This window comes from Curcuma longa, unplaced genomic scaffold (genome assembly GCF_044706935.1).
Source record: "Curcuma longa cultivar G26 ecotype Majalengka, Jawa Barat unplaced genomic scaffold, ITB_CL_G26_1.1 utg8573_np1212_1322966_RagTag, whole genome shotgun sequence".
NCBI lineage: Eukaryota > Viridiplantae > Streptophyta > Magnoliopsida > Zingiberales > Zingiberaceae > Curcuma > Curcuma longa.
Window position 1 is genome coordinate 762729 of NW_027435604.1, and position 22092 is coordinate 784820.

The window sequence follows — 22092 nt, forward strand, 5'->3', positions numbered from 1 at the left end:
CAAAAGCTAAGCACTCACGTCAGAGTAACAGCCAATGGAAGACCTTCGGGTACAGCTACAACAACAATAGTTACCTGCTCAAGTTTCATAGTCGCCAATAACTTAATTCAAATAGGATATTCCAAATTCACATGCATAGAAGCACAAGTTATGGAGAACGAGTTAAGAAATGTTTGCATGCAGGAAAAAAAATATTATACATACAGCAACTGTGAATAAGTTGATGGCTCCATTTATTGCAGCTTTTGTACTTGTCTGTCCCTTGACAAATTGCACAGTTCCATCAGGATCCTTGGAATTTCCAGTGAAATATCTGAAATAGTTGTTACATCTCTATAATGATAGAGCTAATTTGTTGATCAACAAGACAAACAGAGTTTATACTTGCCTGACAAAAAGCACTACCAGGACAATTCCAGCAACAGTCAGTCCCACTATGCCAATGAAAGTAGCAAGTCCATTCAATCGCACCTATTGAGAGAAGCTGAGCGTGAGTAATTGAATCTGATTCTGGTGTAATTATCTTTGGCATTAAAGCACATAACATGCACACAAGTAATAAGGACCTGCAGAGGAGTTTCTTCCCCATTATCCTCTGATATGCTGGCCATCAATATGCCCCACTCAGTATTCATGCCAACTGCAGTAACCTGAACATATATAAATAAGCAGTATAGTAAAACTACACGCGTACAATAAAAACCCATCAAAACAGCAGCAACCACCTCAAAAATTTTATCATTGTTGGAGTTTTTATTAGTGCAAGCTTGAGACAGATGACATTGCAATAGCTAACTATGAGGAAGGTAGTAAACACTAAACTAAAATATTGTTGAAAAAAGTATGGCATCCTACACATTAAAAATAAGTACAACAGTTAAACTTCCAGACATTCCCAAGTCCAATTCCTCATTACCAAATTAAATCCTCATGATCCTAACAAAAAATTAGTGGATATCAGGAAGGTAGTAACTGTGACTAATGTAATGTGTCCAATGACCAACGTTGGAAGGGTTGAGCAAATAAGAAGGGTAGACACTTAATTATGTGGATGCAGAAAAATTATTGAAGGAAAAAAAAAATAGGTTTGACTGGCCTTCCATGTCTCTCAACTAAAGAAGTTTTAAAAAGTACCCTCATGCATGATTCAGAATGCCAACACCTGCCATAAAATAAGTATTAGCCCAAACCAACAAGTGAACCATACAATTTCATAGATCCCTCTGAGATCAAAACTATAGTGTAATATAAGCACAAACATATCTCACAAGGTGGTCCAAGCTAGTATAAGACGCAAGATGCAATTGGACTCAATAGCCAAAAGCATAATAGCTTAGCTTTATGATGATTCTGTGTATGGTTTGGGCTAAGAAGAGTAAGGCCCTCATCCACTTCTCTAATTCCCATTCACTTGATTCTCCTAATACTTATTCATGCTGCAGAATTAGGGATATTCCTGCCACTAGTTATCCCTGTGCACGTCAAAGCAATTGAGGTTGACCTTAATGATTGTTTTGATATCCGGAAACATGCTACAATTTCACAAGCCTTGGATGAGTATCAGTCATCAAATTATAGAGTCGAAATCAATCTTAGCTATTGGCATCACAACCTGCAACTCAAAGTAACAATGAGCTTCATTCATTTGGGTACTCGCAGGGGTAACAATTAGGGTGTTGTTAGTAGCGACTAGTAAGGTTCTTACTAGAAACATTAGCTTAATGATTGATTGCTTTCAATGAATAATTCAATTTAAAATTATCAGGTACAACTAGTTCAAAAATTGTCCAATTTTTTTTTAATGAAATTGTTACATTGCAATGGAAAGTGACAATTTCGACAAGTTTTAAAAGATGTCTTTCTCAAAGTGACAATTTTGACAAGTTTTAAAAGATGTCTTTCTCGGAAATCTTAGCCTTCGTTGAATTAGGAAATAAGAAAAAACAAGGTAAATTCGAGAAGTTGATTGAGGAACATGGCAAGAACAAAAAAATATATCAATTCAAAATTACCAATGGCGATCAATTATTCAACTGATGGAGCAACAAAGCAAAACCATAATAGTGGTCAAGAGCTACTAGTAGAAAGAAATACTTAGGTCATTTCATTGAGCATGGTTCAATTTCATCCATACTTCACTCAAATATAAACCCATTCATTATTTCCACATGTCAATTATTTTAATACAATAATCATTGGGTCCCCCAAATACCAAACCAGTTAATACTAGTCAAGTCTGAACCATAATGAAGATCCATACTGCTAATGTTGTGTTTTGGTAGAGTATGTTGTTGTACCAAGACAAACAAAGTCCAGGATGGGTATCAACACATACACAAAAAGTTGAAACTTATCATCATGAAAAAAATTAAAAACAAGATTTAATAAAAGCTTAGCTTTTCTTACATCAGTGTTTGTCAACTCAACCCTTCTTTTGTTACTTGTCTGAAGTCTATCTAGTACATATTCTACTATCGACTACAAAACAAGTATTTTCAACTTAGTTTAAATGGGTGATTAGTAAAAGGTAAAACTGAAAAAGGAACCCATAGAAGTAGGTTTCAGTATCCTGCAGGTTTCAGTATACTGCAAGCACATGGAAGTTTAGTGGAAAATGAGGAAGCAGGAGAGATTAAGTACTAACCAGCATATTGCCATATCCATCAGCAACCTTGCATCCAGCCATCAAAAATGGTGCCTTTTGATCTTTATGAACCTGCAACAAAGCATTCTATAAAATAAACAAAAGATCGTGAACCCACAAAAATTTCAACTAGCTTAGGCAGAACCTAAAGTGTAATTATATAGTGTGATAAATAGTGTGATAGAGCATTCAGTTCATGACCCACCAGATGCCATGCATCAACTGTTTATTTCAAATGAGTTTCTTTACTAAAAAACTCATTTATGAAAAGTTACATTCTCTTGTACAAGAAAATCTCCAACTTACAAAATATTCAGTTGGATGAACTAGCAGCAACTTACATAAATATGAGAACAGCTGCAAAAAAGATAAAAAAGGAAAAGGAAAAAGAACCTACAACTTTGCTCTCCCCGGTCATGCTGGACTCATCTATCCCAAGAGAATGGGCAGTGATAACAATCCCATCAGCCGGAACCTAGAATTAGATCAACATAACAGTTTCAAAGGAATTTACAGGAACATCTTGGCAGCAATGACAAAATGTGAAATGCCTACCACATCACCGATCTTGAGGGGAACAACATCACCGACTACAAGATCAAAAATGGAGAGTTTAATTCTCCTACCACCTCTAATTACCTGGACAGCACAAAGTAGATGAAAAGAAAATAAAGAAAGTTGAAAAATAAAAGTACATTAAAATGCTATGAACCCACCTCCAAATGTATGTTCCGCTTCTCCTCATTCAAATTTTGGAATTGTAGAGATTGTCTATAATCACTGAAAGCTAGCATAAATACAGAAACCATTACAAATTTACTCGGGCACAAATCACGTTGATCATGGAAAAGAATCAATGTGTGAATTAACAAAACAGAAGCAATCTTTAGTTTCAAAAGACAAGAATAGATGTGCCTGCACAACTTATGATGTAAAATGGCAAATTTTTCTTCAAAAAGAAATCAGCTATTGCACCAGTCCAAAGAAACAAAACAGTAGTTTGTCGATTGCAGTCAGCTTTTTTGCTTAGTACTTATAGGCTGTCTCAGATTCCCAACATCCTTTAGGAGATAATATCAGATCAATATCACATGGAGGCCAAATAGTAGGATCTAAACATGGAAAAGCAATGAGAAACTAGACATTTTCCTCATTACCCCATATGGGAGGGAAAAGGGAAAAAAAGAACTTGGGACAATTGGAGAAAAATGGGTAAGGTCACAGGAAACTACGATGAGCTAGTAAGAAAAGATGAAAGATCACAGACCTGTTACAACTATGACAATAATAACAGCAAAGGCAATATCAAATAACCTTCTGGACATTTTCCTCATTACCCCATAAGAGAGGGAAAAGGGAAAAAAAAAAGAACTTGGGACAATTGGAGAAAAATGGGTAAGGTCACAGGAAACTATGATGAGCTACTAAGAAAAGATGAAAGATCACAAACCTGTTACAACTATGACAATAATAACAGCAAATGTAATGCTCCCTCCATCATACCATCCTTGATCAATTCCCTGAAGAAGAAAATATTATCCATTTTTCCATTGGAACAACCAACCAACATTGTAAATTGACCATTTGACAAATCAAAGGGCCAAGCAAATGCTAAATTAGAGATCAGATATGAATATGCCCAAGAGAAGCAAAGAACAATGTAGACAAGAAAAACTAAACCAAAAACTAATAAGAAAAACATCAAAGACCTGTGAAGGATTTGTTTGATAATTAAGCATCAGTTGCAAGAAACACCAAAAAAATAGTTGTTATTCCAAGGTTCGACATGGGATTGCATACATAAACCTTCTGCACAGCAAGGTCCTATCAAGAGACATGCTCCAATAGCAAATAACCATCAATTCTTCACATCAAATTGAGTCCTTAATATTCTCTCACTTCTGGAATCCAAACTACTAATGGCAAACAAAGAATTGTTCAGAACTCAAGCAAATTAAGTCCCAAGGGCACGTGCATGCATGTGATATGCAACATGAGGTGTGTGCAAAGTAATGTAAGAGTGAGGGCAATTTCAAACAGATATATTGCTTTTTATGGAGTGTAAGAGATGCTACAGTTGAGACAGGTGAAAGAATTTAATATTCATTATAGTTTGATAAACATTAGAGCATAAGCCTTATGTATACAAGTGGATACATCCAATGAAGATAAGGAAATCATATATAAACAGGGAAGAGAATCTCTACAAATAACAACTAAAAAAATACAGAGAAGAATGAGAATGATTCTACATAAACCAGGAACATATAAACTTAATAGTCTAAAGAACCCAGACCAGGGATAATGATATGGGAAAATAATTGTGCCTCAAGGTACAAATATTTGAAAATTTTGAAAAAAAAAAACAACTAAAATTCATGAGTTACAGAAATTACAAGGCTAACCTCACCTTTGTCTTTATGCCTAAGGCCAATGACAATGCTGCAGCAACCATAAGGATGATAAGGGTTAGGTCTTGCCAAGCTTCCCATAGGAAAACCTAAAAGGTGTCACACAAGGTAATGTTACAACTAAATAGACTCCAATAATTGAAAGTCAGTAAAGAGATCAACATACCAAGAAACTTCTTCCTTTCTTTCGGGGGTAAGTGTTGGATCCAAATGAGTTCCTCCTATACACTATCTCATCTTCATCTCCACTGATTCCTTTGTCCAAATCAGTCTTCAATAGACTAGCAATTCCATTAACCTAAATGAACAGCAGATTATCTTAAAATAGTGGACAAAGCAGATATAGAACAGAAATAGAACTTTTTAAATACCCCTCCATGTCCTTGTAGAGCAGAAAAGTCACGGTCCCTGGTCATTTTAGTAAGCTCTTCATGTCCTAGTATTCCAGGAATTCCTACGGAAAAAGTAAAGGGCAAGACCCACTCAAGGAGCCATCAGTACAATCCCAATATAACAGACAAGTAAATTGCTAGAACTCCAACTTTCATAAGAAACATCAACAAATTGACTCAAATTATATATATATATATATATATATATATATTACAGATATTAGAACAATATAGAATATAAACAATATATATCTCCAAGATCTACAGATCTCCACATTCATTTTCTATGGATAGTGCAATTTGAAAGCAAAACTAACATGAACGTAAATATAAAAGAAAGTTAACAACAGCCAGGGTTCAACAATAGTGCATCATAAACATCAATATAAGTTATGGAATAAACTAGATAACAGTGCCAAGATCAACTATCAAAGAAACCAAATCTCACTACCACATAATCTGCTATAAAAAATACATTGCACAAAAACAAACAATAGAATGTCACTCTACGAACTAGACATCCACAAAAGAAAATTGATACCACTATAAGCATAAAATCCACTACCTCCTAAACACTAATCAATGAGTGTGTTTGGCCAACCTAATGAGCATGAGACCCTACACTCCCACATTCTGCAATATAGAGTGATGTCTATGTTCACTCCAACACAAGCACAACTACAAAAGGCAGCCCAAGTGCGTTGTGTCAGGCACATTACACTCAACGGTAAGCCAACACATGGTCAAAGTGAATTGCATAATTGCAAATGGTTAGAAAGCATACTAATTTGCTAGAGACCGTTCACAATAAAACAATAATCAGTATAGGCCATATCCGCAATAGTCATTATTAAAGTTCCATTTGCAAACCACTTATCCTGAAAGCTTAATTTGTTAGGAAAGCAATCAATTTATATGTGTCAACATCCCCTTCATGTGTGGGTGAAGTGCTGACTTCATTAGCCCCAGCTTCCCAACACATGAATTGATTAGATATGTTTTAAATACAAGTGGGATATGAACGTCGCACCTCCATATTGAGTACCATGTCAAAGTTGATTAGCTAAGTAATTATCCCAAGAACTTGAACTGTTAGAAAAGGGAACAATTTATATTTTATATTGTTACCAGTCATCAACCATTAAAGGCCTCATCCACAAGTAGATCATTCATCATTGTATTTGATTGTCGTATGACCACCATGTTCTAATCTACAATCACGAGTCTAGTTAATTGTCCTCCTAAATGTGTATGAATTCTAACATCAATAAATAACTGCATCATACAATGGATCCAACATCAAGCTAATTAGTCTACAATTCTACATGTTAACCAACATGAAATAAGTTATGAGCTCATATGCAAATATGTAAAATATAAGAGTTTATCTGTAATATTGCATATTCGTAATAATATCTATATATATAGGTAGAGGAGGCTACTTATGATTGTACTGGAATAATTACCCCTAAAACATCTTAGGGGAACCACCAATACCATAATAATATTCTGGATTGATTGCATCCTCCTAATCGGTCACGCCAAAGAATTAATTTCTTTTTGAATTTCGAATTTGTAATTGAATTTGGTAATTGGCTCATTTTAGGTGTCAAGGTTTGGTAACTTTTAATTTGGTAGTAATAGCTTTTAATTTGGGTAGTTTTTCAGTTTGTGTGAGATAGTCATCACTCTTTGATTCATTGATTTTGTCCCAAATTTCTATGTAATTCAAGGATTCAATTTTGATGTTGCACCAAATGGCACTAGAGTCAAATTCCTATTTCAGTTTTTAATACTTCACCATCTACAACCCCTAGATTTTCCTCAAAAATCCACTATCCTATAAAATCAACCACAATCTCCAAAAAACATATTCCCCTCATCAAGTTTCTAACCACTAGAGGATGACCTACTTTGTCCCATCATCTATAGCCTCACATCTTCAACCACACTAGTACACAACATCTACTCTACCACCAAGCCCTAACCACTCTTAGTTGTGTTGCATTTTCACATGATAGCCCACAACACACAACTTCCTTACGACACACATGCATCATCCAATGCACATCTACATCAATGTCCAATGGTTGATCAGTGACATATGGCATTCCAACCAGTGCACCTCATCCAACAACGATGAATCAAGGTGAACTCACTTCTAAGATCTGCATTGATGCCTCTTGTTTCTAACCACTGTGATCACAATGGTCCCTTTTTCGATATGTTGCTTTCCCTTAGTCCCCTCCATGCAACATGTTCCTCAGCTTCACACGACGCTCTACCTTCTGTCGTCCACATATAGTCTACTGCATTCTACAACTTAGTGGAGGGGTTCACGACTTCCATGGAAAAGGAGATGGAAAAACTAATTCTAAATCAAACCATAACTTGATGAATCTACGGTTCTTATTGAAAAAAGGGTCATCTACTACCTAGTGATCCGATCAAAGGTACAACGCAGTAGATCTTGCAAGGGCAATTCCACAAAAATTTGCTAGATTCCTAAGAAAAATCTCCTCTCGTTAGCTTGTCAAGATTTGAATTTGGTAACCACTTTGATATCGAAAAAGGCTTGCACATATCCCAATATAAATGCATTTCCTCCTTTTGAAGGTCACTTTTGTTTATATAGTTGGGAAATTTAAATTTCCTACATTTACTTAATTTTTTCACAATTATATTGTATATCAACAATATAAATATTCCTTAGTTTGATCATCAGCTATAAAAATAAACCAAAATACCATCACACCCACAACCCTTTGCTTGCACCTTAGTTTATTTTTCATTAATATATATGTGTTGTATTTTGTTATCTTATAATATCTTTATGATACATTAGAGTCAACATGATACAAGGAAATGTTTGAACCGTGAGGACCTACTAGATAGTTCACTCCAACTAAAGGCGAAGGGGTGAATATCTCAGGCACAACAAACACGACAAAGATTAGTGGTGTTCGTGCTAGTGTGGTTTTAGTCATGTCAAGTATATCAAAGAGGAAATAAAGAAAATATATACAAGATAATGCTAACTTGTTTATGCAACGTGGTTCAGAGACCTGCACCTACTACATAGACTATGACGCTTCCAGTGCATCACCCCTCGTTAATCCACTATCATCACTCCTATTAACAATGGGGCAAGCCTCTACACAATCAACCAATTTTTTTATAATAAGATCTATCTTAAAGATAATAAAATGTTAAGTTCAAAGAGGATATTACAAATATCTTAAGTTAAAAAGCCTTGATTGGACATTAATTTGGCCCTTCGAGCACTTGTTGAAAGAAAATTAGAGAGAATTTACAAGAAACTTCTTATGCCTAAACCTCTCCAAAAGCCTATACAATGAGTTCTAACGGCTCAATTTTGGTCACCTCCATTCAACTTTTTAATCAATCAAACAACCAAATGTTGTTGTTAGAAGTCAACAGATATGTCACTGATCATCTAGATTTCACCTACACTCGACTGCTCGAGTCTCCAATCGATTGAAATCATATCTAGTTGATTGTTGCTCAAATTGAACAATTATGTTCATTCAATATTTGCATCAATCGATTCTCTACCTGACAAACAGGCTTCAATCAATTGCCCAGTCAACTAGACCTTGAGCGGTCACACCTCCAACATGACTTACAATTGCAGTAAGTCTATGTAAATGCCCGAAACTAAAGTTACTTGGTAAACTATGGCTTGAAACATACATTCCCCCATTGAAGGATTCACAACTCAATCACTAGGTGGTCTACCCCTACCTAGCTATCACATATCATTTATAATGATATTGCCTACACATAAAAGCCTCAAGATTACATTCACTCCCATAATCACTCATAGCTCTCATGCATCCAAGTCTTCAACCTCTTCAACCACCTAGATTCAGATCGTTGAGCCATCAAACACACCAAGTTCCTCAAGCTAGCTTTGTGTCGTTCAAGCAACTCTCCATGCAATTAAATCCACTTTGTTCTGTGCTGATAAATCATGGAATGCATCAAATTCCCCAAGCTCGCTCCATATCCCATCCTCTATATTTACAAGGGTTCTCTGCCATTAGAGATGCATGATGAAGGTGGCAATTATAGATGAGTAATAAGAATTAGTGCCATGACTTTGGTGAGCAATAGAGGCTTGCTACAAGATTGAGAAGGGGAAGAATGGATCTAGGCTACTAGATGGTGGCAATGATGGGCGATTGTATTGTAAGTGTCATACACAAATGTGTTGATTAGGTTATGCTTGTGATAGCTCAAGCAATTTGATTGTGGTGGAATGTAAGGAAGGGTAGGAAGCATATGGGGAAAGGGCGACCCTACCAAAGAGGGGAGCTGCAAGTGACAAAAGTGCAACATGCTCGATAGAGGAAGGAAAGAGCTCAAGGTTAGTGTCACATTGAACAAGAAGAGGGAAGGAAGGTTTAAAATGCTCAAACTCTAAACCAATCAACCAAAACAACACATCTCAATTCACATGGTCCACAACTTATTCATTCGGACCCGAAGCAAAATTAAATCAATTCCACCTGACCACAAGCTCAATCAATCAATCACATCCAATTAACCCCAAAACTAAACCAAGAACTTTGATTTAGTTGTAAGTTGTAAAACCTAATTTAATCCCTTTAAATCATGATTAACCACTAATTACATCTATCTAAATCAAAAATCAAAATCTTGAGTGATGAATTTTTTGTCATAGTTTTAAGGGAATTGGATGCAATGACTATGGCAAATTGGACGTGGAAGGAGGAAGGAAATAGAAGGGAAAAAAGGATACAGTTCAAAGTTAATGTTCTATTCGGAATGGTACAATTTTGACATTATCTTTTATGAGCATAAGGTAAAAAAATATAACAACATAATCTCAATTTATATTGCCTTGTGTTGTAGCATGCCTAGGGGTGCCAAGTGTTGGCATAACGCAATATCTAAGTTAGTAATCAAGTTTTGGTAATTTATCAATCATGTCGCCCGATATGGTAGAAGAATTCAAACCACTTTCTAAGTAGTAATCAAATTTCATATGCAACATAGGAGAAAAGTGCAAGTCATGTCTTGTTCCAAGGCAACAAGGCGTAATGATAAGGCTACTGAATTTACACTACCATTTACACCTTTCTAATGGCATCTAGGCAAATATATTGCCCATAATTTTCAAAAATAGGGAAAGTTAAGCACCTGGTTTCTCTCTCTCCCCTGCTTCTTTAAAAAGAAGTGCTGCCTGAAAAGTTGAAATTATAAGAAAATAGTAATTCAGAGGTATCTAAAGTACAATCACTGTGTAGCAAAAACTATACCCTTATCACTTGAGCATGTGCTCTGATTTTCCTCCTTACTTCCTCCTTTTCTTCCTCCTTCTTCAAATCCAAAGTATATCTGAACCGCCTGGATGCATTTAGCACAAGTGCTGCTTGCTGTACATCGTCAACATAACAGTTATAAAGTTTTTCATTATTTTATTGTTAAAAGAAACATAAATATTGTGGTAGTGCTATAATTATGTTAAGAGAACCAGAGAGAGAGAGAATTTGATACAGCCATAATCAAAGAAAATTATGCTTGTTATTCTCTGATTGGTGAATAAAATTTTATCTAGCATTATTTATTGTTGTTGGATCTAATCCATGTAATACACTTGCTTCTGGAACAGTGCTGGAACAGGTAGCACAACTAAATGGTTAAATTCCCAAATTAACACCCATTTAAAATAGATGAAGTTAATAAATCTAAAAAAAATGTGGAATCTGAATACTGTCAGATCTTATCACACTTAACCTTTACCGAAGGAATGCCCGGAAAGAAAGGACTTCGGTTGACTAATCCTGGTCCGATCCCAACTACAGTTGGCACACACAGGTAAGTTTGTTTGCAAAATCAGTGCTTATTCTTGTACCTCAAATTCAGATCTAAAAGTATCCATTAACTATTTGACCTATCCAATACTAGGTAATGTTCTGAAAAGTGATAACTGGACCAGACTGCTGATTAAACAAATTAAACCAGGAATAGAAACCCAATCTCTTTTTTTTCTTTTTCTTTTATTTTTTATTTATTTTATTTTACTTTGTTTTTGCTTTCAAACCCATATTTTTAAATCAGGAACAGGTAGAAGTGGGTAGAAACTGATTTTTAAATAACTAACTTCAAAGATTATTAGGTTAATAGGGGTATTATGTAGTGGACTTAATCCCACATTAGTATTATAGGTTTGGATTATGTCTAGAATCTTATATATCCCACGCAATCTAATAAGATTGCGAACCGTGAACCGGCAGTTCAGGTTGAACTGCTGGTTCAACTGGCGGTTAACTGGTTTGCTTATATCTTTTTAATTGGTATAAATTTTTTACAACAAGGGCCTCTCATTTAATAATATTTATAACATTTTAATGATATTAACGGTGTGATTCAATATAAGCCAACTCTTTTACTTTAAAATTTTCAATATATGACTATTTCACTTTCTATCGAAGTCAATTTTTCAACATTTTCTAATGTGGGACTATTCCACCTTTAAATCATTAAATTTGGTAATCCCATTTAATTATCTTAATAGGTCACTTATTGACCTTATTTTTTATTTATTATTTATTATGTATCCATTCAACACCTAACTTATTGAGTTTATAGAGATCATTTAATTTGTATAATATATTTAATAATTAATTTATTAAGAGATATAATTTATTCAATAATAAAAATATAACTTATGTGAAGACTATCATCGAACATACAAAATTGATCAAAAAATATAACTTATGTGATATATATGCCTCATCACACTAAAATATAACAATATTAATATTAGATAAACAAAACATTGATATCAAGTTCAAGATTAAATGACATGAAAATTGCAAAAAAAATAAATAAAAGAAATATAGCTTTCAGAGGACAAAGTATAAAATTTTGATATCGAAGGAACTACAAACTACGTGGGCTTTAATTCTCTGCCCTAAGTGGATAGGTAAGCAACTTAAATAAGTTCATGTCTTTTTATTTTTAAATTTTTTTCATATTTATAAAATTTTAAACTTTTTTTAAAAATAAAATGTAAATAATAATCTTAAACCGTTGCGAACCATGAATCGAACCATAACCAACAATTCTAAACTGTGAACTATAACCGCCTTTGAAGATTAAGTTACAAGTGAAGATTTTTTTGACCCGTCGAATCGGCAGTTTTGAACCATCGAACCAGCGGTTCCGAACCGTGGTCAAGATTACCACCACCTCCCATTGGCCTCCCCTCATAATCCCCTTTTTATGATTCCATCTTTATAGAGGAGTGATTCCCTTTGTCATTCCTACCTTTTCAACTTCGCTTGACATTCAAGGGACGTAGAATTAATCCCATATAATGATTTCTCACGGTGTTCTTCCACGGACTCACATAGCGATTTCTCATACATGTGTCTAGTGAACACTTAGTTCTCACACAAATCGCTGGCATGCAACCTTGCAAACTCACCTATAAGATTGGAGCCTTCTAACATCCACACACAATGGAGATACACAGCCTTCCTCCTTGGCATCACAATGTCGTGTAGCATATGGCTGCCTTTGCAAAGCACCAGAAGTTGCACCTCTATAAAGCTCCAGAAGCTACAAATCAGAACATCAGAAACAAAGGACAGGGTCTGCAGCATCCTCCACTGCCACCTCAGTTCTGCAAATGCAACTTGGCCGAATCAGCAGTTTCTTCCAGCATAATCGGCTGTAGTTCCTCCACATGTTGCAAGTTGCAACAGTTAGGGGTGGTAATTTGTGTTGTCTAGTTACAACTAAATATAGATTTGGTGACTGCCATCACACAGCAACATTTTTGCCAGTAACCATGTCAGTATGAATTCATTGAGACACACAGATGCAGTACACTCGTTTTGCAACGTTTGTTATTTGTTTTTTTATTTTAAACAACTCATTCCCCCAAATAACGAATCCAATGTCCAGGGTATCCCAAACCCTTCTACCAGCAAAGAACAACTCGTACCTTGGTTGCTAAGACTACATAGAGGCATGGTGTGTTTCTGTAATGGAATTCCAGTTTTCTGACCAAATGCACACTAGTAATTTCCTACATTAGTCCTATTCGTGGTTTCGCATCAGTAGTTGTCCACCATGTCATGAATCGGCAATAACCTTACAATTTTTTAGGATATTTATCTAAACTCCAACTCCCGCTACTTTCAACACAACCATTTTGGCATCTGGAATTCCATTACTTACTCCACTTCTCACTCCAAAACTAAGCCCGGAGCTTCGCAAAAACATTGAACTCAAAGCTTTTCTGGCATCAATTCCTCCCATCGAACCTTCCAACGACCGAACAAGGAATGATAATAAGCAAGATCAAGGAGTAAGTCTCAGTCATAGATAACCTCCAGTCGATCTAAACGAGCTGTAAGAATGGTTGAGGAAACAGACCCTCCATCGCCTGAGGCGTTCCACCGGCGCATTCTTCGGCGGGATGACGAACGTGCCGTCGCACTCGATCTCCTCGCCAGCAGCGGCTCCGCTCTCCTCGTCGCGCGGCCGAAGCGTCGATCGGCAGGGCGAGCTGGACTTGGGCGAGGCGTCGTCCATGCTGTCGCAGGAGAGATGACACCCGGCGCGTCCGAACCTAGGAGATCCAATGAGCATCAGTCGCGAGTCGATCGGGGAAGGAGAGAGGGGATGGAGGAGAAAAAGGCGAGAAAAGGCAGCGGCATCGATGCCCTCCTTCCTCCATGGACAAGCAAAGCGAGATCGCTTACCTTTCCGCCGGAGATCGAAGGAAGCGTGAGGCGCCTGAAAGCGGAATAAACTCCGAGAGAGAGAGAGAGAGAGAGAGAGAGAGAGTGGAGTTAGGACGAAGGAGGCTTCCTCGTTGCTTCCTCCTTAGCTTGACTGGAATGGTTGTATTTATACCCCCTGCTTTACATGGTGGGACAAGTCCGTAGAACCGAGTAAAGGAAGTTTCCAGGTAATTTCGCAGCATCAATTATAATTAAATAAGTTACAATTAGGATATTTAAGTGGAAACTTGCATGTAAGCCCTTTAATTTCAGTTTCGAACTGTTTTTTTAATTTGCTCCTTCTAATTTAATTTTACAACTCATAATTAAAATATTTATTAATCATCTAAATATATATATTTTTTATTATTTCCTTTAATATTTTTAATAAATTTTTTTTAAAAAAATGACTATCCTCCACGCAGCCTTTCCCATCCTAACATCTTTCTTTCTTATTATTCTGTCCACTTTTCGATTAAATTTAAAATCTCATACATCAACAGGTGTCGACATGATTAGTACGACTCTTTCACCAATCAAATTAGCATTGGACTGAAAATGGAACTGATAGGTGCACAAGGAAAAAGATAAAGAATTGAGAAAGAGTTCAAGAGAAAAGAAAAATCTCTACGTATAAAAGAAAATCCTATTTTCATTTGTCCTTATATAATCAAAGAGGAAGAAAGTCTACATGGATTGTCACGCGAGTTGAGAACTGGTTAAGTTAACAAAAAAGGATTAGTCGATACCGAGGGATAACAATGTAATTGTACATCTAGTATGGTTGAACTATTAATTAAGCATCTTATTCGATGCAAATAGCATTGTTAAAGGTGGTTGAATATTTTGAGTGGCTAAAAAAATATTTTCTTGGGTCTAAATATTCTTGTTAGTTGGCTTACAGTTGAATTTATGATTTCTTCTATTATTTTTTTGCTATTTTTCAGCACAAAGTCAAAATTTGCAAATTAATTCAAGTTATGAATATTTCAATAACGTCACTGTTCGTAATATCTTTTGAAACATTGTCAAATTATTTGGATTTATTTTACAAAAACTGGTAAATTGCAGGGGCTAAGTGAAATTATCCCCAATGCTTCTCTGAACTGAATCACCTGGTGATCAATAATTAATGAAGTCGGCACTTAATTAAGCTGCCACCCAAGGAATATTGTTTTGTTGTTTGTGCAGGGAGGAATAATGGCAGCATCTATAATATTTTATGGATAATAAATTCAGGTATATATAAAAATATTAAGCAAAAAAAAAACTCCCTTAATTATTAAAATTGTCAAAAGACACCTCTCAATTTTAAATATCCTTATTTTAACCATGTTATATCAATTATAACGTGTTAAAATAAATAAATTCAACTAAATTAAAAATATTATATATAAAATATTTGTTTATTATTATTTTATTAACTTAATTAAATTATTTAAATTTAATCAAATTGCATATAATGACTGCTATATTATCATGATAGTTACTAAATAATTACTATACTAATTTTTTATACAAAAAATTCTATTTATAATATTTTAAATTAAATTAACCTAAAAATAATATTTATTTTAACACATGATAGCAATTATAATATAATTACTACATATTTAATAACTACTATAATAATATTAAAATAAAAATATTTATCCTAAAACATTTAAACCGACCCTGCTAAGCTTTGTTTAATTATAAACAACACTAACACCATTTCTACAACAGGATCACAAACAAAAATTATTTATCAATTGACAATAATTTTACTATTGCACCAAAACTCTACTTAACAAAAAAAATAAATTAACTTAAATGATTAGGGGCAATTCCACACGAATTAAATGCTGAAAAAGTAAAAAACTTTACTTTTACATTGTTTACTGCGGGGACAAGTGCCTACCATTTATAGAAGCACACAAGAGAAAGGCATCACAACTGATTCCATAAGTTCTCAACACACGCAGAAAAGGAACCAATCTCTTAATCATGCAACAATAATCTCCTTGATGTCCTTGGAAAATAAGCATTTACAACAAATAAAACTGCAGCTAATGATCTCACCTGCAAGCTAGAATACCATAAAATTAACTCGAAGTAGTACATACACATCGAAAAGCATTAGCCTCTTATCCTCTCTTCTTCGTTCTTGTGCTGATTCTGATTGAAATAGTGCTGAATCTACTACACGAATAAGCATCTGGATTGTAGATAATGATATAGTTCACATAAATAGTCCCGCACTTCATACGGTGATGTCGAATGTTGCCCCTTCTGTGGGTTCTGGCAAAGCATTTGGAATTGCTGAAGATGGGTTTTTGGAAAGATCCCTCATCATGCCCTGAAGACAGTAACATGATTTAGCATCGATCATGCTTCGAGTCATGTTCATTTCATATAAATACAGGGCCAATGCTTCAAAATAAACTTTCCAATAAAGATATTGAGAACTTGAGTTCCAGTGATCAAACTACCAAATAACGATAATTACTAGAGCTACAAGGTAATTGTTCATTCTGCAGAATGAGACTTTGTTTTCCTATGCTATGACATCTGCTTTTACACTACTTCTCGATGATTTCACAATACCTGTTTAACCCTACATACAGAAGGAAGATACACTACTTGTATGAGGGTTTCGGCGATTAAAGAAGAGTACTTGATTACATGGACTCATGGTTTAAAATCTAGAGTCATATCGGAGTTTCAGTCTATGACTGAAACAATATGATTTTGGAATCGGTATTTTTTAAATATAAAATATATTCACTAATAAAATAACCTAAAAAAGAAAAAAATGAATTGCGGTGCCCGCATATAATAAATAAATAATTTATTATATATTTTCAGAATTAAAATAAATACTATATATATAGGCAAATGATTACTGTACACCCAACACCTAATATAAAATTATTTTTTAATTTTTTTATTTAGGATTTAAGATTTAGACAAAAAGGAAGTGAAAATTTAAAAAAATATATATTTTATACTAGATGCTCATGGAGTATGCAACATATCAAGCCCCTATATATATATTAAATTACTAAGATAGTTCTATTAAGATTTAATTAAGTCTATTTACATTATCTTTATTATAATTAAGAGTTTATTAAAATTATTAACCTAAAGTTTAATTACAACCTAAGTTTTATTTTTTGCCTCTACCTCGCACCAACACGCTCACGCGACCCTGTCGAGTGTCCGACTCACGCGACGCGTCCGCGGAGCTCGTGCAATGTGTCCGCGGTGGCCGCAGGGCCTCGTGCTGAGGGTACCAGTGTCAGTCGAGGGATGGAATGAAATATTTCACCCGTGCCGTCAATACGACACGAGATTTTAAACCATGCATGGACTACATATATTCATCAGCATAACTTACTCAAAAGTGCATGAAAAAAGTGATTCATCAAACAAAGTAAATGTGGGCTCAGAATTTAAGAGGATTAACACTTTCCAAATGTTTCCTACCTTGTTGGCCCAAACAAGCCCACATGCATTGCACAAGGTCCGTGGTCCATCAGGTCCACGGCGCATCATCGGAGTAGACTGTGCGCTGATACCACAGTGATGACATCTGTGCAAACACCTAGCCAATATCAGATCTTGAAATTCAAAACAATTCATCGGTATAACATAAAACTGGAAGAACCAAGTAAAGCAGCAGTCAGAACATAACAATTATTGGATATTTTACAGAATAAGAAATGGACTTAGAATTTGACATTACAAATATAGGAATTCACAAGCCTATCACATATGCTACCTAAACCAAGCAAAGCTGAATTTTTCCTTAGCAAATGGCCACTGCTTAATGGAACTATAAACCATTTCAGGCTCTAGAATCTAAGAAAATTTTATTTGTATGGTCATTATCCCAAAGACGAAGAATTTTAATGAAGATGTTTGATACTTGACTTTTTCAGTAAACTGAACAAATATTCAGTTACCTTCCAATCTCGTTCCTTTACATGCTCATCACCCAAAAAACATCTTGCAACCACTACAACTACCTTTGAATCCTAAAAATGTCAAGTTTTTTCCAAAAAAAATAAATTTCATAAAATATTTCCAAAGCTTACGCAGATGCCCCTGGAATCTTATTCTCTGGTGACCCAGATTCTTGGTTTGCACCAGTAGCATCACCAATGGAAGAGTCAGTTTTAGATTTTGATGATGTAAATTGGCCCTTATTTCGCTGCATCCTGTATCAAATACAAAAAGAGCTAAATGTTAAATGGAAAAGAATAGGTAAGAAGGATAGACAGAAAGAAATCTCAATAAAAAAAATTGATTTTTTTTGCAAGTAATAATATTTTAATTTTAACATATGTTGTCCATATACAAGCAGGCGAGAGGTCTCACATCATCATCATATAGACGCACCCGTTATATATCCAGATAATAAAATATACATCATCCCACAAAGAATTGCATGAAGACACGACGGCTCTGACATGGAAAAATCAGATAATAGTAACAAGATACTAAGACAAGCAGTTAACCTTGTATTTAACATGCCATGTTCATAGAATTACCGTTTGCCATGTGAACATGAATACTTGACAAACTATTGATTAGAATGTGCCCACATCAACTGCAGGCAATCTTATGGGAATGTACAAGCCACCTCAATTGATCCTACAAAGAACTTTGAAATACATGATTGCTTTGCAAAAGGATACTAAGAGGTATGGAAAAGCGACAGATGGAGTGGGTTGTAACAAAAAGCAAGAAAATGAACAATGATCTTTACATTCCTAAACCGAAATATCTAGACCTCTACCAATAAATAACATTTTGCACAATTCTTTGGTTGAAGGTGGAAATTGTTTAGTCTGCCTGATCATTGTCAATGGAGAAGCAACAATTGTCACTGACACATGATCCTGCCAAAAGAGGTCAATCTAGCAGGCGCCTAGTACAAGATATTGAAAAATTGAATGAATCAGGATATGTGAAGAATTCATGCAGACCCACCAACAGATAAAACAATGTTCCTCTTTCAACAGTTAGAAATCAAAATAGAATCTCAGATAATTTGAGCAAACCATATTTCTTTTAGCTTCTCAACATCTCACGTTGTTCATTATCACCTATGACATTATGATTCCTTGGCTCTCAACACTGAAGTTTTCTCATGGTAATATTTATCAAAAAAAAACTAACGATTTATGAACAAATTAAGATAGTGAAAATGATGAAACAATTAGGCACATCCAAAGTCAAAAGCACTAGTGAAAATTTCAAGTCTAGATGAAACAATTAGGCACATCCAAAGTCAAAAGTACTAGTGAAAATTTCAAGCCTACAAGTGCAATATAAGGTATTAAATTTCAAAGTTCAGCAAGATGTATTGGATCAGTAACTCTCAGTTATCAGCAGAAAATTTACACTACACCTATTCTAGTTTGTAAGGAACCTCTCTACTAAACTACTAGTTTTCATATATTCTTTTATTATATTTCTAGTTTAGAGGCACTCCAATATAATCTATTAAAAGAATAAACCAGGATGACCTGAACCAACTTGTTTTGTTCACTGACTGTAACCAACAACCATGTTTAACGTACCAAAAGTTTGAATTGCATCTGCTGATTCTTATGATTTTCTAGTTTATATGCTTAAAACCTCTGTTTAGGATGATACTTGTATCAGGTTTACTGATAAACCTCAAGAGAATAGTTTTAATTAAGTGGTGTGGTGATACAGATATGCTTTGGCAAACATCATATCAAACATTCCCCCATTAAACAAGCATAAAAACTTGCAGAAGGCTAATGAACAAGTATGCAATCAGTGATGTATAGATGAACAAAGAAATGACTCTCAACAAGGGCATCTTAATCCCATCCTCTGCCTTTTCATTATGTACAGCCGCAGGGAAAATTGGACTTGGATTGAGCTCTCTCCATTTTCCCTTTATACAAGAATTTTCTGCCTTATCAACGAGGCTTGATATAACAACTTAATTCATTGTTTGTTTCTCAAACCTTTTGAGAAAGCAGAAATGTTCCACTGCTAATGTTTTGCAAATTTCCAACAATTTAATAAGAACTGAAAAGAAACTGAACTTGACAAACATGTCTTTTACTATTTTATTAGTGCCTTTAAGCTTTCACTTCATGAGTACGAAAATACAGTAAAAAAATAATTACACAACCACCAAAAACTAATTATGAGAAAATAATTATGCTGATATCGATAACATCCACTAGCACACAGAAAATCAATTACAAAATCAGAAATAGGAATGCAATGCCATTTTAATTGGTGTTCCCTTCCTAACTAATTATTAAAATGGCAAGGTAACTACAAGCATGTCTAAAGTAATACTGAAATGGTATTGTGCAAAGTACATAATCACTAGAGGTATGATTTTAGATGATGCACTCTCCTACCTTGATGCTACTTCTTTGCGGACAGTATAACGTATTTTCTTCTCAAAGTTCCGCTCTTTTCTCTTTTCCCGGAACCGCATTAAGGACGCAAGTCTATGAGGTATATCTCCGCGCTGCCACATATCAAAAGCCCCCGAAGTCATTAATGCGCCAAAAGCAAATTGGCATGCGGTTATGTTTAATAATACCTTGGTTGGGATAGTGGATGGTGGGAAAGGATTTGATCCAGTCTGCATCTCACGACCTCCCAGTAACAAGAGCACAGCCTGAACCTACAATACAGCAAAATTTACTTTTTAAGATTGCAGCGAGTAAATCGAGTACTAGATGGTGAACAAAGACCAACCTTTTCGGGAGAAACAGAATCAAAAACGTATACTTCGCCCTGGAATGAGAGAGTGAGCTGATTCCCGCCTGCCTGTGCAGGTACTAAAGCCTGAGTATCACCCAGATGACTCGGACCAGATGGTCCTTCTGTCTCCATCTCCCCGTTCTCCACTGCTCCTACGCCTTCCTCCTCCATCCCGTGGCTGCCGCTACTGCAGTCCGCCTCCTCGTACTGCTGCAATGCCAGCGCATCCGCGGCGGCAATCAACTCCCCGGTCCCGCCTACTGCGTGAGACTCATCGACATGGGATGGGAGCGACACGCCGGGCAGCAGCTGGTGGCCGGCCGACATGTTGTGGATGTGGTGGCCTGGAAAGCTCTCGACGCCCGCCGGGTTTACGCCATCGAGTGGGTTGGGGTTTCCACTCATCCCTGGCAGCCAAGATCTCGCGAGAGCGCTGGAATTCTCCAAGCCTCTTAAATTGATCAGACAAAAAATCAGGTAGAGAACGAAAACAACTCAAGTCGAACAAGAAACAAAATTCAAAAAGAAAAAAAAAACACAGAAGGGAAAATACGAGCTCTCGGAACGCCTGCGATCGATCCGAAGGCAAATCGCCACCAATGGATCAAATCCGCGAACGAGGAAACCCTAAAGGAGAGAAAGCAGGAAGGGTAAGGGGATAAATTTAACGTGCGACTGTTAACACGGATGAAATTATGCGGTCGCAGAAAAAAGGACAATTTTTTATTTTTAATTTACTGATTTACCCACCTCCTTATTTGCATTTTTAAAAATCAAAACAACGCCCATAATTTTTAGAATCGTTGATATTTAAATAAATAAATATATATATATATATTAAAAGTCGCCCAATAAATTTTTTATATCTGAAATACTTTTATTCAAGATGAAAAATAAATCAATTTAATTTAATTATATATATATATAATTCTTATCAATTTAATCAAAATTACTTAAACTTAATTAAAATAGAATAAAATTTTTCTTAATAATTATTGTAATATTATAACACTCATTAAGTAACTATTGATTTTAATTAAATTAATATATATATATATATATATGAATGTTCAAATTATAGATTTTTTAAACTATTTATTTGTACACTA

The 22092-nt window shown here is 35.3% G+C and overlaps 2 protein-coding genes across 3 annotated transcripts in view; both read right to left on the minus strand.

Moving 5' to 3' along the window:
- LOC141820805 (calcium-transporting ATPase 5, plasma membrane-type-like) overlaps positions 1-14316 on the minus strand; it is a 30792-nt gene extending 16476 nt beyond the window's left edge. Inside the window, exons 1-16 of the mRNA XM_074708155.1 lie at positions 14213-14316; positions 13884-14079; positions 10754-10870; positions 10635-10677; positions 5427-5509; positions 5222-5353; positions 5055-5144; positions 4095-4164; positions 3361-3431; positions 3200-3283; positions 3042-3119; positions 2645-2716; positions 567-650; positions 389-471; positions 205-313; positions 19-74 (exon numbers count right to left, since the gene is read on the minus strand). Coding sequence (XP_074564256.1) covers positions 19-74; positions 205-313; positions 389-471; positions 567-650; positions 2645-2716; positions 3042-3119; positions 3200-3283; positions 3361-3431; positions 4095-4164; positions 5055-5144; positions 5222-5353; positions 5427-5509; positions 10635-10677; positions 10754-10870; positions 13884-14042 — 1331 coding nt within the window. The 5' untranslated portion in view covers positions 14043-14079; positions 14213-14316. The remainder of the gene's footprint in view (positions 1-18; positions 75-204; positions 314-388; positions 472-566; positions 651-2644; positions 2717-3041; positions 3120-3199; positions 3284-3360; positions 3432-4094; positions 4165-5054; positions 5145-5221; positions 5354-5426; positions 5510-10634; positions 10678-10753; positions 10871-13883; positions 14080-14212) is intronic.
- A 1835-nt stretch (positions 14317-16151) lies between these two features.
- LOC141820852 (GATA transcription factor 20-like) lies at positions 16152-21626 on the minus strand. Of its 2 annotated transcripts, XM_074708211.1 has the most exons (7): positions 21537-21626; positions 20978-21434; positions 20820-20903; positions 20632-20744; positions 18313-18435; positions 17702-17807; positions 16152-16571 (listed from the first exon to the last, which is right to left on the minus strand). In XM_074708211.1, the coding sequence occupies exons 2-7, from the start codon at positions 21386-21388 to the stop codon at positions 16476-16478; spliced, it is 933 nt and encodes a 310-aa protein (XP_074564312.1). In that variant the 5' UTR covers positions 21389-21434; positions 21537-21626; the 3' UTR covers positions 16152-16475. The 2 variants fall into 2 exon arrangements, with proteins under 2 accessions (XP_074564312.1, XP_074564311.1); XM_074708210.1 differs by having other exon boundaries at positions 20632-20903.
- Positions 21627-22092: the final 466 nt, after the last annotated feature.

Bases quoted from the DNA above. Each gene is read 5' to 3' on its own strand.
- LOC141820852 (XM_074708210.1), bottom strand. From the start codon at position 21,388: ATGAGTGGAAACCCCAACCCACTCGATGGCGTAAACCCGGCGGGCGTC. The intron at 17,808-18,312 runs GTAAGCTTTGGA...GTGTTTGCACAG, and splicing joins AAGATTCCAGGGGCATCTGC to ATGTCATCACTGTGGTATCA. The intron at 16,572-17,701 runs GTAGGAAACATT...TACTGTCTTCAG, and splicing joins GGCTTGTTTGGGCCAACAAG to GGCATGATGAGGGATCTTTC.